Here is an 18154-nt window from a genome sequence, read left to right as displayed (position 1 = left end):
GTCATAGGTAGCTCTATTTCCAACTTTTTGAGGAACCTCCATTCTGTTTTTCAGAGTGGCTGCACCAGCTTGCATTCCCACCAACATGTAGGGGGGTTCCCCTTTCTCCACACCCTTGCCAGCCTCTGTCGTTTCCTGACTTGTTAATTTTAGCCATTCTGACTGGTGTGAGGTGGTATCTCATTGTGGTTTTGATTTGTATTTCCCTGATGCCGAGTGATGTGGAGCACTTTTTCATGTGTCTGTTGGTCATCTGGATGTCTTCTTTGCAGAAATGTCTGTTCATGTCCTCTGCCCATTTCTTGATGGGATTATTTGTTCTTTGGGTGTTGAGTTTGGTAAGTTCTTTATAGATCTTGGATACTAGCCCTTTATCTGATATGTTGTTTGCAAATATCTTCTCCCATTCTATCAGTTGTCTTTTGGTTTTGTTTACTGTTTCCTTTGCTGTGCAAAAGCTTTTGATCTTGATGAAGTCCCAATAGTTCATTTTTGCCCTTGCTTCCCATGCCTTTGGTGATGTTCCTAGGAAGACGTTGCTGCGGCTGAGGTCGAAGAGGTTGCAGCCTGTGTTCTCCTCAAGGATTTTGATGGATTCCTTTCTCACATTGAGGTCCTTCATCCATTTTGAATCTGTTTTCGTGTGTGGTGTCAGGAAATGGTCCAATTTCATTCTTCTGCATGTGGCTGTCCAATTTTCCCAAAACCATTTGTTGAAGAGACTTTTTTCCATTGGACATTCTTTCCTGCTTTATCGAAGATTAGTTACCATAGAGTTGAGGGTCCATTTCTGGGCTCTCTATTCTTTTCCATTGATCTGTGTGTCTGTTTTTGTGCAAGTGCCATACTGTCTTGATGATGACAGCTTTGTAATAGAGCTTGAAGTCTGGAATTGTGATGCCACCAACCTCAGCTTTCTTTTTCAACATTCCTCTGGCTATTCGAGGTCTATCCTCATTCCATACAACTTTTAGGATTATTTGTTCCATTTCTTTGAAAAAAAAAAAAAAACGGGTAGGATTTTGATAGGGATTCCATTAAATGTGTAGATTGCGTTAGGTAGCATAGACCTTTTCACAATATTTGTTCTTTCAATCCATGAGCATGGGACATTTTTCCATTTTTTTGTGTCTTCCTCAATTTCTTTCATGAGTACTTTATAGTTTTCTGAGTACAGATTCTTTGCCTCTGGTTAGGTTTATTCCTAGGTATCTTATGGTTTTGAGTGCAATTGTAAATGGGATTGAGTCCTTAATTTCTCTTTCTTCTGTCTTCTTGTTGGTGTAAAGAAATGCAACTGATTTCTGTGCATTGATTTTATATCCTGACACTTTACTAAATTCTTGTACAAGTTTTAGCAGATTTGTAGTGGAGTTTTTTGGGTTTTCCACATACAGTATCATTTCATCTGCAAAGAGTGATAGTTTACTTCTTTGCCAATTTGGATGCCTTTAATTTCTTTTTATTGTCTGATCGCTGAGGCTTGGACTTCTAGAACTACGATGAATAGCAGTGGTGATAATGGACATCCCTGCCACGTCCCTGACCTTAGCGGAAAAGCTCTCAGTTTTTCTCCATTGAGAATGATATTCACTGTGGGTTTTTCATAGATGCCTTTGATGATACTTAGGTATGTGCCTTCTATCCCTGCACTTTGAAGAGTCTTGATCGGGAAAGGATGCTGTACTTTGTCAAATGCTTTTTCAGCATCTATTGAGAGTATCAAATGGTTCTTGTTCTTTCTTTCATTAATGTACTGTATCACATCAATTGATTTGCGGATGTTGAACCAAACTTGCAGCCCTGGAATAAATCCCACTTGGTCGTGGTGAACAATCCTTTTAATGTACTGTTGGATCCTATTGGCTAGTATTTTGGTGAGAATGTTTGCATTGTGTTCATCAAGGATATTGGTCTGTAATTCTTTTTTTTTTTTTAAGACTTTATTTATTAATTTGACAGACAGAGATCACAAGTAGGCAGAAAGGCAGGCAGGCAGAGAGGTGGAAGCAGGCTCCCCGATGAGCAAAGAGCCCCATGCTGGGCTCGATCCCAGAACCTTGGGATCATGACCCGAGCTGAAGGCAGAGGCTTTAACCCACTGAGCCACCCAGGCGCCCCTGTAATTCTCTTTTTTGATGGGATTCTTGTCTGGTTTTGGGATCAAGGTAATGCTGGCCTCATAAAATGAGTTTGGAAGTTTTCCTTCCATGTCTATTTTTTGGAATACTTTCAGGAGAATAGGAATTAATTCTTCTTTAAAGTTTGGTAAAATTGCCCTGGAAGCCTCCTGGCCCTGGGCTCTTGTTTGTTGGGAGATTTTTGATGACAGCTTCAATCTCCTGACTGGTTACGGGTCTGTTCAGGTTTTCTATTTCTTCCTGGTTCAGTTGTGGTAGTTTATATGTCTCTAGGAATGCATCCATTTCTTCCAGATTGTCAAATTTGCTGGCTTATAGTTGAACATAATATGTTTGTATAATTGTTTGTATTTCTTTGGTATTGGTTGTGATCTCTCCTCTTTCATTCATGATTTTATTTATTTGGATCCTTTCTCTTTTCTTTTTGATAAATCTGGCCAGGGGTTTATCAATCTTATTAATTCTTTCAAACGAGCTCCTAGTTTCATTGATTTGTTCTATTTTTTTTTATTTCTATTTCATTGATTTCTCCTCTGATCTTTATTATTTCTCTTCTCCTGCAGGGTTTAGGCTTTCTTTGTTGTTCTTTCTCCTGCTCCATTAAGTGTAGTAACCCTACACTGTGTGGCTACGTATTTGAGACCTTTCTCGTTTCTTGAGAAAGGCTTGTACTACTACATATTTTCCTTTTAGGACTGCTTTTGCTGTGTCCCACAGATTTTGAAGAGTTGTGTTTTCATTTTCAATTGTTTCCGTGAATTTTTTCAATTCGTTTTAATTTTCTGGTTAACCCATTCATTCTTTAGAAGGATGCTCTTTAGTCTCCATGTATTTGGATTCTTTCCAAATTTCCTCTTGTGATTGAGTTCTAGCTTAAGAGCACTGTGGTCTGAAAATATGCAGGGAATGATCCCAATCTTTTGTTACTGGTTGAGACCTGATTTATGACCCAGGATGTGATCTATTCTGGAGAATGTTCCATGTGCACTAGAGAAGAATGTGTATTCTCTTGCTTTGGGATGGAATTTTCTGAATATTCTGAATATATCTGTGATGTCCACCTGGTCCAGTGTGTCATTTATGGCCTTTATTTCCTTGTTGATCTTTTGCTTGGATGATCTGTCCATTTCAGTGAGAGGAGTGTTAAAGTCCCCTACTATTATTGTATTATTGTCAATGTGTTTCTTTGATTTTGTTATTAATTGGTTTATGTAGTTGGCTGCTCCCATGTTAGGGGAATAGATATTTAAAACTGTTAAATCTTCTTGTTGGACTGACCCTTTGAGTATGATATAGTGTCCTCCTCATCTCTTATTATAGTCTTTGGCTTAAAATCTAATTGATCTAAGGACTGCCACCCCAGCTTTCTTTTGACGTCCATTAGCATGGTACATTGTTTTCCACCCCCTCATTTTAAATCTGGAGGTGTCTTCGGGTCTAAAATGAGTTTCTTGTAGACAGCATGTTGATGGGTTTTATTTTTTTATCCATTCTGATAACCTGTGTCTTTTCATTGGGGAACTTAGCCCATTTACATTCAGGGTAACTATTGAGAGATATGAATTAAGTGCCATTATAGCACCTGTAAGGTGACTGTTACTGTATATTGTCTCTGTTCCCTCCTGGTCTACTACTTTTAGGCTCTCTCTTTACTTAGAGGACCCCTTTCAATAGTTCCTGTAGAGCTGGTTTGGTGTTTGCAAATTCTTTCAGCTTTTGTTTGTCCTGGAAGCTCTTTATCTCTCCTTCTATTTTCAATGAAAGCCTAGCCGGATATAGTATTCTTGGCTGCATGTTTTTCTTGTTTAGTGCTCTGAATATATCATGCCAGTTCTTTCTGGCCTGCCAGGTCTCTGTGGATAGGTCCGCTGCCAATCTAATGTTTTTACCCTTGTATGTTACAGACTTCTTTTCCCGGGCTGCTTTCAGGATCTTCTCTTTGTCACTAAGACTTGTAAATTTTACTATCAGGTGACGAGGTATGGACCTATTTTTATTGATTTTAAGGGGCGTTCTTAGCAACTCCTGGATTTTGATGTTTGTTCCCTTTGCCATATTAGGGAAATTCTCTCCAGTAATTGTCTCCAATATACCTTCTGCTCCCCTCTCTTTCTTCTTCTTCTGGAATCCCAATTATTCTAATGTTGTTTCATCTTATGGTATCACTTATCTCTCAAATTCTCCCCTCATGGTCCAGTAGTTGTTTGTCTCTCTTTTGCTCAGCTTCTTTATTCTCTGTCATTTGATCTCCAAATCACTAATTCTCTCTTCTGCCTCATTTATCCTAGCAATAAGAGCCTCCATTTTTTTTTTCCTTCTAAAAAAATTTGGGATACAACTTCTTCTAATAGAACACAATATACCCTAAATCTAGCACAGGGCTTTGTTCTAATCTCCAGCCTGAGCAAATTCTCCCACTTTCTTTTTCTTTATTCTCCCAACCAACTTATCAACTCCTTTTTTAGAAATTTTTTTTAAAATTTTCATCTTTGTAGTCAATGACTCCAGGTAGAACTGGACCACAGTAATGTGTAGGTTGTACCTACCTAGGACCTCAGATGCCTCAAGGGTTTTCTCTTCAATGAATGTGTTGTAGCATTCCAAAGCCGCCAGAAGCATGTCCATCCACTGCAACACAGCTCTCAGGCTGAACGGCCCTTGCAGATGGAAGAGAGTAGGCTGAGCAAGGATCCCTGACAGCCGATCACAATCTCCTCCTCCTCCCTCAAATACGTTTATGAGAAAGGAAGTATCTTTGTTCTTGAGAATATCTTTCAACCATAAAGAAGGGGATGTGTTGCCTTAAAGAAGAAACAAGATTAAAACACACATATCAATAACTTTCACATAATTAAAATTAATCTAATCATGGTACCTAATTAGAAATAGCATCCCCGAATAGTAAAAAAACAAGAATTAAAAGTCTGATATGTTGCGGCACCTCGGTGGCTCAGTGGGTTAAGCCTCTGCCTTCGGCTCAGGTCATGATCTCGGGGTCCTGGGATTGAGCCCCGTGTTGGGCTCTCTGCTCAGCGGGAAGCCTGCTTCCCCCCCCTCTCTCTGCCTGCCTCTCTGCCTACTTGTGATCTGTGTTAAATAAATAAAATATTAAAAAAAGAAAAAGTCTGATATGTTAACAAACATAATCAGACCAGAACAAGACTGGCAATATCACAGTATTTCACATATAGTTTCCATAAGAGTCCCATATAAAGTACCTACCAGAGCAGCACCATTTCTGAATAAGGGATAATCTGCTTTTTAAGAGACATTTTTCCTTTAGGTATTAATCATTTTCTAAAGAAAAAACACTGAATTGTATGCTCTGAAATCAGGGACTCTCAAAAGGTCAAATCATCCTGATTCTAAAGAAGTTAGAGAAGAATGCAAACCACTAATGTATTTCTGATGTAGTAAAAAGAAGAAATAGTTTTCCTGCTGTGTTAAAATATACCTATCAGCACTATATAAGTAAAAGATTTAATATCATGTTTTCCAGTTTGTTTTAGAGAGAACTATTAAACATCCATTATTTTCACTAAATATTGAAAAAGAAAATAAAGAATAAAAATAGTATTTAAGTTCTACCGTGAATGTTAGCTGAGTCCTAGAAGAGAAAAAAGGACAGAGAGACAGGTGTAGAGAAAGAAGATGATAAAAGGGAACATGGGGACCAAGAGACAGGCCTGGGAAATCACATCTGGATTGCAGGGAACTGTCCCAAATCCCTGCCTCCTTCTCACTCTCCTTCTCTGTACTATGGCTGCTGTCACCCTGGCTTTCTGTCCAACATGAGCCTCAGCAGTCCGAAGCCCCTGACACATGTCGTAGGGACATGTCTGTACTTGTCATTATGGCCCACTGATCTGGGTGTTGCCCAGCACCCCCAACAACAGTGTACCTTCAGGACACAGGACTTCTGATCTAAAGAGACACCTAACATTGTCCCTTAAAAACCACTGGGGGTGGGCCCCTTTGTGGCTCAGCAGGTTAAGTGTCCAACTCTTGATTTTGGCACAGGTCATGATCTCAGGGCTGTGGGATCGAAAGAGCCCCCGTGCTGGGCTCCACACTGGGTGTAGAGCCTATTTAAAATTCTCTCTCTCTCCACCACTCCCACCCCTTCTTAAAAAAAAAAAAAAAAAACAACACATAAGCACAAACCACTGAAGGCAGCATTGTTTACAACTAAGGCATAGAAACAGCTCATGTGTCCATCAACTGATGGGTGGATAAGGAAGATGTGGTATAAATATTACTCAGACATAAAAAAGAGTGAAATCTTGCCATTTACAATTACATAGATAGAGCTAGAGAGCATTATGCTAGGCAAGTAAGTCAGAAAAAGACAAACACCATATGATTTCACTTATAGGTGGAATTTAAGAAACAACAACAACAAAAAAAAACCAGGGGAGCCTAGGTGGCTCCATCCGTTTAAATGTTTGCCTTTAGCTCAGATCAAGGACCCTTGGGTCCTGGGATCGAGTCCGTTGGGCTCCCTGTATCAGTGGGGTCTGCTTCTCCCTCTGCCTCTACCCTGCTTATGCTCTCTCTCTCTCTCAAATAAATAAAATCTTAAAACAAACAAACAACAAAACAAACAAACATATGGGGGCAAAAAGAGGCAAACCAAGGAACAGACTCTTAACTATGAATAACAAACTGATGGTTACCAGACAAGAGTGGGGTTGGAAGGATCAGTTAAACTGGTGGTGGGGATTAGGAGTGTACTTGACATGATAACCACCAGATAATATACAGAAGTATTGCATTACTATACTGGATACCTGAAACTAATATGACACTGTATGTTAACTAACTGGAATTAAAATAAAAAACTTAGGATAAAAAAAGAAACCACTGGGGGAAAAGACAGCAGAGAGAAAGGTGGATGCAACACTGGAGGGCAGAGAGGAGCATAGTGAAGAAATGTTCATTCCTTTTATACAAAGTATATTTTGGCAGCAGGGCTAGGTTCACCTACTACTTGACATCCTTTGTGTAACAGAAATTCTGAGAAGCAGAACTCTACTTATCTCATTGAAAATATGCGAGGTCTCTATTGTAGGCAACTGAGAAGAATAGTAGAAATGTCTAGGGTCAGTGAAGCTGACATCACTAGAAATTGCATGGGCTGCAGGAGAGTCAGAGATCCAACTGGGAGGGAGGTAACGTCTGTCAACTAGTAGTTCCACCCATATAATATCTGGGCCACAGTTTCATTTAACAATAAGGAAAACATGCTGCATACTTCCACCCTATCCAATCTTAATGGACTTTATAAGCATGTTGTGAGAATGACAACGTGTAAGACTAACTTTATTAACTAAAAGCAATAAGCAAATATAAAATACTAGTGGTGTGTTTTTTTTTTATTATTTAATTTTTTATTTGACAGAGAGAGAAATTACAAGTAGGCAGAGAGGCAGGCAGATAGGAAGGGAGAAGCAGGCTCCCTGCTGAGCAGAGAGCCCGATGTGGGGCTCGATCCCAGGACCCTGGGATCATGACCTGAGCCGAAGGTGGAGGCTTAACCCACTGAGCCACCCAGGTGCCCCACTAGCGGTGTTTTTTAAGTAATACTCTACAATAAAAATCCAAATACACATTACCACTATATATATAAAATTATAGTAGACAAATATAGATAAATATTTATATACCAAAGAATATACGTAGTACTAATACAATTGCAATATATGCTATATAAATCTGTAGCATATAACATCATAACACATTCCATAACATAACAAAATATAGAATCTTCTAAGTTTTAGAACTATACCAAATAATTGTTACCTCTTCTTCGATGAGAAAAAAGCCCCAAAGTGGTACTCCACCCTATTTTCTAAAAAGAAATGGCTCTTCCTCATATTCTGTGGTATACCATGACCTTTCTTATCCAGACACCATAGCACCATCTTGGTTCTGGACTCTTGCAAAGTGCATTCCACAGGGGGAAGACAGGGCCTCAGTCTGTCCTGAGCCAAGTTTCCCCACACCTACACTCCCAAACCTTGGTCTGGACTTAGTGGAGAAAATAGAACATTTATTCCTATACTAAAAATTTCAGTAATTATTTCAAGTCTATAAGAACAGTGTAATGGCTTGGTGCAATAGTTACTAAAGAGCATAGGTTCACTGATTTCCTTTAATATCACAAAAATCTGAAATCATTCAGATTTAGCAGTTTAGCAATTTCTTATTAATCACATGGTGAAATAAAACAACTGCATTATTTCACTATTTACTGAATATCATATTAACAACTGCACTGGTTATCCAAGCCTTCTTCATTTCCTTTAAATGAGATAAAAAAGCAAAAATGTAGTAGAATAAAGAAAGATACTGAAAAATCCTAAATTTACTTCCTCTATATTGTTTGACATCAAAATAGAATTTTATTCTTTCCTTCCATAAATCTTTGAGAAATTTACACCCCATAGTTTATCCTTTGTCATACAACTGATCTATAATGATTATTGAACATCTTATTTTTTTATTAGGAACATATTATCTGTTACATTCATTTAAATAATGGAAAGGTTACACTTTAAATAAATACACATCTCTTTCACTACTGGTAAAAGCAAAACCCATAATTTATAGGACATAAAGATCACAATACCTGGCAATAAAGGAACAAATTTATAAAAGAGTTCTATAGATTTGTGTCGACATTCTGTTTGGGGCCTTCCACAGTGGGCTAACAGCCATTGGACCACATCCAGTAAACACAATGATGCTGCAGGTGGAAATCCTCTAAATGGAGATAACACACTGTATTTAATAAATGCCCCAACATTTAGCATTTAGCTGACCCAAGAGTCTAGAAACCATAAATTCAAATTTGCCACACTAATACAGGTAGAAACTTCATCAAAAGGCATTCAATTTACTTTTAGTGTATTATCATCACTAGTAGGTCCTAAATGCTGCTTATCTTCATTTTTTTTTTTTCTTAACTTGAGGGAAAAGTTAAAAAACATTTCTTAAATCAATAGTACCAATATTTTCATGTTTCCTTTTCAATGTACCTTAAAACAGAGGGGGATTTGAAATCGAAAGCAGTGTTTCTCAAACTGTGGTCCCTGATCCAGCTGCATCAATATTATCTGTAAACTTGGCAAAAAATGCAAATTCTTGGCCCCACTCCAGACCTACTAGAAGATTCTGGGGGCAGAACCCAGGAACCTGTGTTTTAACAAGACCTCCAGGTAATTCGGATGCATGCTTCAGTTTGAGAACTAATGATCTAGAGAGGTCAAAAGTTAACAATAGGATCTGAAGGAAGCAATTTGAAAAAAAAAAAAAAAAACGGAAAAAATATTAATATCCAATTTACATGTGCCAATGCTTTTGCAGAGTAACAGCAGCCAGCAGATTCCCCAGACACCCTGCACAGATCCGGAGGGGTTGATGCATGGCACACCCCATCCTTTTGGAGAATGAGACCTTGCTAGAGTGGAATTAACAGCAAAGACCGGAAACCACTGGTTAGTAAGCCAGCCTTGGCTTTGGGTAGCTTCATTTCACAATTCTATAATCCCATGACTGTCAAAATGCTACTATTTTAGTATTTCAGTTTTTATATTTCAAATTTACTCCATAATAGTTCATGCATTCTCTAGTCAAATAATTCCACATAAAATTTGTATTCAAAATTAGTGCAGATAAAATAAATGTCTGTTATAAATTTATACCTTAAACTAAGCATTTTCAAATACAAAGTTTTTTAGTGTCCTAGAAAAGCCCTATTTCTATGCTTTCCTTGTTTAGAAAGTTAATTTTTTATGCTGCCACACATTCCTTCCAAATTCTCTTTTACTAACTGAGAATTAGTTGTGTTGGGGAGGGCAAAAAAGGCAAGCAATATCACCTACCGTGGCCTACGTCGCTTTTTTACTTTGTTTAAAGATACATGCTTCTTTTCAATGATACGCCTTAGGTGATCAATGGCATCACAACACTGTTGAAGTGTACCTGTTCTCAAGTATAAAAATACATTTCCAAAAGGAGACATATAGCTGATAACTATTAATAAAATGGCATTATAAGTTTATTGACCAGTTTTTTAACTAAAAAAGTAATTTTACAATAGAGTTAATATTGTTTCATCTCTCAGAATACAAATTTTATAAATAATTTACATTGTCCCAAAACAAAAACAAAACCTACATTAAAGATTGCAGGATAGTAGAGTGCACATGCACAAACACACTCACAGCAATACTGCACCTAATGAGAAACTGCTCCACCAGCCCCCAGCTAGCCAAAGTACAGCCTCACATAACGGATTTGAGGTGGAAGAGTCTCTACGGGTATCACGAAACTCACAGACCGGGCCAGATCCTATTTACCTTAATTTAAGGCTATTACTAAAGGGGCATAAATTCCCTGACCTCCCCTTCTTCTTATGTAAGTTAAGTCATATGATTGCTTAATAATACAGCCATTGTAGAAGAACCAAAGTAAATTAGTAAAACCATCCACAGACATCCTGGGTTATTCAGGAAAGGAGCCTTATAGAACTTGAGTTCTGTAACCAAGAAAAAGTTCTTTCCATGCTTTGAAAATGTGGCAGTGATTTTTAAGAGTTAAGTTTCACTTGTTGAAAAAATTCATCTATATAAGCTGTCAAGATAAACAAAGCAATTTTAAACTCTTTGATGACAAGAGCTAAATTTTAACCATTTTTACCCATTGTAGGCTATCAACATGAAGGATAATAGAGCTCAACTTGTCTTTTGAAAAAATAAACAAAATAGATTCTAGATAAGTGAAAACAGTTCTGCTACACACAGCTATGTGACCTAGATCAGTCACTTACATTCTCTGGGTAAGATGTCTAAGAAGACTTCCAGCCCAGAAATTCCAGGATGTTCATAAAACCTACTGGACAGAATTTAACTGTAAAGACTACCATTTATTACTCTCTTAGCTACTTTAAGTCTATTTCTGACTTATTATTTTGTATTATTTCTTAATTATGGTCGAAATAGCTTTATCACAATCTTGTAATAAGATCTATTTTCCATGTTTCAAGCTGGCATCAGTGAGACATTGGCACATCTCAGTGGTTACTGCACCCAGCTTTCTTTACATGGTGCAATTGTACATTCTCACATTTCACATCATCTGTGAAACTGGCTGACTGGCTGGTTTCATTGGAGCTGCACAATAAAACCGTCCCACCTGTCCTGGACAGGATCTCTGACAAGCCAGGGGTCAAGCTCAGTGGCCACCAAGGGCACACCCTGGAAAATCTGTGGGCCTTCAGAGGAGGCGGGCATTGAAGAGGCACCAGAGGGGCATATCTCCCCTTCACACTTACCACGCTAAATGGGAGACGGGAGAAAAAAATGCCACTTTATGAGAGAACTATTTGAGGCTTAACCCCTGAGTAGAAAAGCTCTTAGAGATTTTTCAGACAAACAGAATTGGTGTGCAAACAAAAAGCTCAGATAAGACCTACCTAAGGATTTCTCATCTGCATGTGCTAAGGCCAGACTTTCCAGATATGTAACCAAAGCTTCAAACACAAACTGTTCTACCAGAGACTCTTCTTCCCTGTAAAATAAAGAACACTGAACTTCACCTAGGAAAACAATAAAGCAGGAGTGACAAGGGAAAAAAGTAATGTTATCAAAGAATACATAAATTTGTTTTTTAAAAAATGGCTCAAATGTTTTGAAACATAAAGCAACCTAAAATACTTCTGCGAAGAAGAAAATTTCCTCAAGAGCAGACCAAAAACTCCATAAAATAAAAGAGGCAACACTGGCTTTTTCTCTGCACACAAGGACCCTTCCATCTGTAGAACTGCTCACAGCACATAACCTCAGAACCACTGTTCTGACCACACTTCCACACACCTCATTAAAATTAATAGAGAAGAAGGTCTCATACCACATCCACATTCTTTCAAAATAAAAGAATTTCAAGTACTCTCACCCTATCCAAAAGTCAGTCAACATCAATAGTAAACATGAAGCCTTTTACAAGCACATCAGGCACATGAAAGTAAATAATTCAATTAACAGTGTCTGTGGACCATGGATGGGTGAAGGGCAGAGGGCAGACCTTTCCCTCGAAAATCTGCTCTTTAATAACACTGGACAATAAATGATTAAGTATAAAATGACAGGGCGAGGCACTAAGTCTCAGAGGAGATCACAGAAAAGTACAAGTTGGAAGTTCTACTTGTGTGATGAAGTGCTGGGTCATTGCACGTCCCACCGGGAAGGAGCACATTCCTGGAACAAACAGAACTGGAGTGAAGTGCTCAGGACGGAGAGCACTTAGAACAAGAATTAGTTCGTCCTAATCAATCAACCAATTCATTAATTAAACATGGTCCTAGTTTCTTTTTTTAAGTTTGAATCCTAGGAGGGGCAGGGCCTGTCAGAGTTCCACAAGCTCCACCTCTCCCCTAGTGTCACGCACCATGATCTGACACTGAAAATAAAGGACATTACTGATAAATGTGTGGTACAGACAAGGACACGGAGGCAAGATTAAAAAAAACACAGGAGACAGAGAGCAAACTGGCAAAGCTAGAAGAAAAGGTTCATTTAGAAGAGCAGTTTGTGATGAGAGTGCAAAAGTTGGGGGAAGGGGTCTTGAAAGGCTGAGTATAATAGTTTTTAGGTTACGTTATCAACACCAACTAAAGAAGGTAAGTAGAGAAATGACATGACAAAATGATGCCCTAGAACTGTGCTTCCAAAGAAAAGTATACAAAATAGTTCATTAGCATGCAGAAAGGAAACAACAAATCTTGTTTTATATTATTTAACATGTAAGATCTCAAAAAATTTATCTCTCATGCCCCTTTTCCCAAAAATCCCAGAAGATTTATTGTTGATCCAATAAATCAACAGTATCCAGAAAGGAAGACACGAGACGAAAAGGAAACAAATTATCAAACACAGAGAAGAAGTACAAGGGACAACCAAGAGGAGAGGCAAGGAGATCCAGACATGACAGGTGAGTAGGGACCCAAGAAAGAGGCTTGTTAACAGTGCTCTCTGCCAAAACACCACAGTATGGATTTTTCAACCTATACAGAAGATGGCCCAAATTCCTCTCTTAACCTGGCCTACCAATATCAGGTACTTATAGTTCTTCTCCTGTCCATGTTCAACCTGGATCAGCTGACAGTGCTCATTTATACTGCAAGAGAATTTTGCTTTGACATGCTCCTGACACATGGAGGTGGACCAATGGCAACTGAGATTCAGAAGTTAAAGGGCAGTTCACACTCTTAGACAATATTTCTCCCAGATATCAGTGTGGTCTACTTCACACCATTCTGAAGACCTCTGCTTCCCCAAATTAACATGAACCTTGTCACTCTAATTCCTTAGAATGGGCTCCTGTAATCTTTCACGGAAGCTAATACCAGTCTCAGTATCCTCTCAGGAAATCCCACCTAACCGTGAAAACACTGACATTTACTGCTTTCCAAAATCCAAAGTATGTCACTTAGGGTATATACATACAAAGGGAAACAAAAAAGACAAACAAAGGAATAAGTAACATAAAGGAAGAATGATTAGTTCAGAGAAGAGGAAGGTCTGAAATACTGAAAATACTCCATTTTTTAACATAGGTAGTGAGCATACAAAAACTTTTTTTACTATTGGGGCGCCTGGGTGGCTCAGTGGGTTAAGGCCTCTGCCTTCGGCTCAGGTCGTGGTCCCGGGGTCCTGGGATTGAGCCCCGCATCGGGCTCTCTGCTCAGCAGGGAGCCTGCTTCCCCCTATTCCTCCGCCTGCCTCTCTGTCTACTTGTGATCTGTCTCTCTCTCTCTGTCTGTCAAATAAATAAATAAAATCTTAAAAAAAAAAAAGAAACTTTTTTTACTATTAAATAAACTACAGAGTTGTTTTTGTTTTTTTTTTTAACCTGAGGCATACCTGACATATATTAATTCCAGGAGTACACATAACAACTCTGTATTTGATCACCACAGTAAGTCTAGTTAACGTTGAGCGCAATACTGTTACAAAATTTTTTTCCTTGTGTTATGAACATTTAAAATCAACTGTCCTAGCAACTTTTAAATATGTAATAAAGTATTATTAACCATGGTCACCATACTCTACCTTATAGGCACACCTCAGAGATATAACGAGTTTGGTTTCAGGTGACCAAAATAAAGCAATTATCTCAACAAGGGGAGTGAAGTGAATTTTTTGGTTCCCCAGGGCATATAAAAGTTATGTTTACACTACACCGTATATTAAGTGCACAACAGTATTATGTGTACAAAATGTATATACCTTAATTAAAAATACTTCACTGCTAAAAAATACTAACCATCTGAGCTTTCAGCAAGTCATAATCATTTTGCTGGTGGAGCGTTTTGCTTTGATATTGATGGCTGGTATTGAATGATTAGGTTTGTGGCTGCTCAAGATTGGGTGGCTGTGACAATTTCTTCAAATAAGACAACAGAGAAGTTTGCTGCATAGATCAACTCTTCCTTTCAGATCCAATTTCTCCATAGCATGTGATGCTATTTGGTAGCATTTCACCCACACCAGAATCTCTTTCAAAACTGAATCAATCCTCTCTAACCCCACCACTATTTTACCAACTAAGTTTATACAGTATTCTAAATCCTTTATTGTCATTTCAACAATCTTCACAGAATCTTCACCACAAGTAGACTCCATCTCAAGAAACCACTTTCTTTGCTCATCCACAAGAAGCAACTCATCCACTGAAGTTTTGTCATGAGATTGCAGTAATTCAGTCACACCTTCAGGCTTCACTTCTGATTCTGGCTCTCTTGCTCTTTTCACCACATCTGCAGCTACTCCCTCCACCGAAGTCTGAAACCCCTCAAAGTCATCCATGAGGTTAGAATCAACTTCTTCCAAACCGCAGTAAATGTTGATGTTTTGACCTCTTCCCATGAATCATGAACTTTCTTAATGGTGTTTAGAATGGTGAATCCTTTCCAGGTTTTCAATTTACTTTGCCTAGATTCATGAGAGGAATCACTCTTTATGGCATTTATAGCCTTATGAAATGTATGTCTTAAATAAGGAGACCTGAAAGTCAAAATTACTCTTTGACCCATTAACTGCAGAATGGATACTGTGTTAGCAGGCATGAAAACAAATCATCTTATGGAATCTCTCCATCAGAGCTTTTGGGTGACCATATGCACTGTCACCAAGCAGTAGTATTTTGAAAGGAATCTTTCTTTCTGAGCAGTAGTTCTCAACAGTGGGCTTAAAATATTCAATAAACCAGGTTGTAAACAGAGTGCTATCATCCAGGCTTTCTTGTTCCATTTAGAGTACAGGCAGAGTAAATTTAGCACAATTCTGAAGGGCTGTAGGATTTTCAGAATGGTAAATCAGCACTGGCTCTAACTCAGTCACCAGCTACATTAGCCTCTAACAGGAGAGTCAGCCTGTCCTTTGAAACTCTGAAGCAAAGCACTGACTTCTCTCTAGCTATGAAAGCACTAGATGGATTATTCTTCCAGTAGAAGGCTGTTTCACCTACACTGAAAATCTGTTGCTTCGTGTAGGCACCTTCACTAATTATCTTAGCTAGATCTTCTAGATAACTTGTTACAGCTTCTACATCAGCACTTGCTGCTTCACCTTGCACTCTAATGTTATGAAGACGGTTTCTTTCCTTAAACCTCATGGATCCTCTGCTAGCCTGAGACTTTCTTCTGCAGCTTCCTTACCTCTCTCACTGCATAAAACTGAAGAGAGTTAGGGCCTTGCTCTGGATTAGGCTTTGGCTTAAGGGAGTTTTATGGGAGGTCTGAACTTTTATCCAGACCACTACAATTTTCTTCATATCAGCAATGAGTCTGTCTCACTTCCTTTTCATCCATGTGTTCACTGGAGTGTCAGCTTTAATTTCCTTCAAGAACTTCTCCTTGGCATTCACTACTTGTCTAACTGATGTAAGAGGCCTAGCTTTTGTCCTATCTTGGCCTTTGATATGCCTTCTGCACTAAGCTTAATCATTTCTAGCTTTTGATTTAAACTGAGAGATGTGTAACTCTTCCTTTCACTGTAACACTTAGAGGCTACTGTAGGGTTATTAGTTGGTCTCATTTCAACATTGGTGTGTCTCAGGGAATGGGGAGCTGGAGGAGAGGGAGACAGGTGAAGAGCCAGTTGGTGGACAGTCAAACACAAACAACATTTATCAATTAAGTTCATTGTCTCATACGGGAACGGTTCATGGCACCCCAAAACAATTACAATAGTTACGTCAAAGATCAGCATCAGAGGGGGTCCTGGGTGGCTCAGCTGTTAAGCATCTACCTTCGGCTCAGGTCATGACTCCAGGGTTCTGGAACTGAGCCATACACTGGGCTCCCTGCTCAGCAGGAAGCCTACTTCTCCCTCTCCCACTCCTGCTGCTTGTGATCCCTCTCTCACTGTGTCTCTCTCTGTCAAATAAATAAAATCTTAAAAAAAAAAAAAAAGATCCCATCAGAGATCACTATGCCAAATACAGGAATAATGAAAAAGTTTGAAATAATGTAAGAAATACCAAAATATGACTTAAGAGCTACAAAGTGAGTAAATGTTTCAAAAGCAGTGCCAATAGACCTACTCAAAATCAGTATGTAAAAAATGCAGTATCTGTGAAGAGCAATAAAGACAGGCACAATAAGGGGCGCCTGGGTGGCTCAGTCAGTTAAGCATCTGCCTTCAGCTCAGGTCATGATCCCAGAATCCTGGGATCGAGTCCTGCGATCAAGTCCCACATCAGGCTCCTTGCTCAGTGGGAAGTCTGCTTCTCCTTCTGCCCCCAACCCAATCTTAAAAAAAAAAAAGAAGCACAATCAAATGAGGCATGTCTGTACAACCCTATAATTATTTATTTCATAACTGGAAGTTTGTACCTTTTGACCCATTACCCATTTTGCCTATCCCTCTTCCCAGCCTGTGGCAACCACCCATCTATTCTATCTATGAGTTTACATTTTTTTTTTAAGATTTCACAAATAAGACCATAGGTATTTGTCTTTCTTTGACTTATTTTACCTAACATAATGCCCTCAAGGTCCGTCTATTTTTTTCATAGATGGCATGATTTTGTTCTTTGTATTATGGCTGAATAATACTGCATTGTATACATATACCACATTTCCTTTATCCATTCATCCACCGATGGATACTTTCCATATCTTGGCTATTTTAAATAATGCTGCAATAATCATAGGGTACATATATCTTTCTGAATGTTTCATTTCCTTTGCATAAATACCCAAAAGTGGAATTGCTTGATCATATGGTACTTCTATTTTAAATTAGTGAGAAACCTTCATATTTTCCATAGTAGCTGTGGCAATTTATCAGCAATACATTCCTATCAGCAGTACATAAGGATTCCTCTTTTTCTACATCCCTGCCAACATTCAATATTTCTTACCTTTTTCATAGTAGCCATTCTAACAGGCATGAGGTTATATTTCACTGTGGTTTTGATTTGCATTTCCCTGATGACTAGTGATACTGATAACCTTTTGTCACCTTTTCTTTTTTTTTTTTTTTTTAATTTGACAGAGAGAGAGATCACAAGTAGGCAGAGAGGGATGGGGAGGAAGCAGGCTCCCTGCTGAGCAGAGAGCCCGATGCGGGGCTTAATCCCAGGACCCTGAGATCATGACCTGAGCTGAAGGCAGAGGCTTAACCCACTGAGCCACCCAGGCGCCCCCACCTTTTCATTTTATTGATGGTTTCCTATGCCATGCAGGAGCTTTTAGTTGACACAGTCCCACATACTTATTTTTGCTTTTGCTGCCTTTGCTTTTGGAGTTAGAACCAAAACATCATTGCCAAAACTGATGTCAAACACCTTACCACCTATGTTTTCTTCCAGGAATTTTATGGTTTCAGGTCTTACATTCAAGTCTTTAATTCATTTTGAGTTAGTTTTTTATGTATGGTACAAGATACTAGTTTAGTTTCATTCTTTTGCATGTGGCTGTCCAGTTTTCCTAACATCAACAGGTA

The 18154-nt window shown here is 38.7% G+C and overlaps 1 protein-coding gene across 1 annotated transcript in view; it reads right to left on the bottom strand.

The window, feature by feature from the left end:
* PRKDC (protein kinase, DNA-activated, catalytic subunit) overlaps nucleotides 1-18154 on the bottom strand; it is a 230245-nt gene that overhangs the window by 150160 nt on the left and 61931 nt on the right. The window contains exons 28-31 of the mRNA XM_080801920.1: nucleotides 11620-11714; nucleotides 10028-10127; nucleotides 8773-8906; nucleotides 4688-4942 (exon numbers count right to left, since the gene is read on the bottom strand). Coding sequence (XP_080658046.1) covers nucleotides 4688-4942; nucleotides 8773-8906; nucleotides 10028-10127; nucleotides 11620-11714 — 584 coding nt within the window. The remainder of the gene's footprint in view (nucleotides 1-4687; nucleotides 4943-8772; nucleotides 8907-10027; nucleotides 10128-11619; nucleotides 11715-18154) is intronic.

The sequence above is a fragment of the Martes martes genome (genome assembly GCF_963455335.1).
Source record: "Martes martes genome assembly, chromosome: 4".
Classification (NCBI taxonomy): Eukaryota; Metazoa; Chordata; class Mammalia; order Carnivora; family Mustelidae; genus Martes; species Martes martes.
This window is presented reverse-complemented; position numbering and strand designations above follow the sequence as displayed.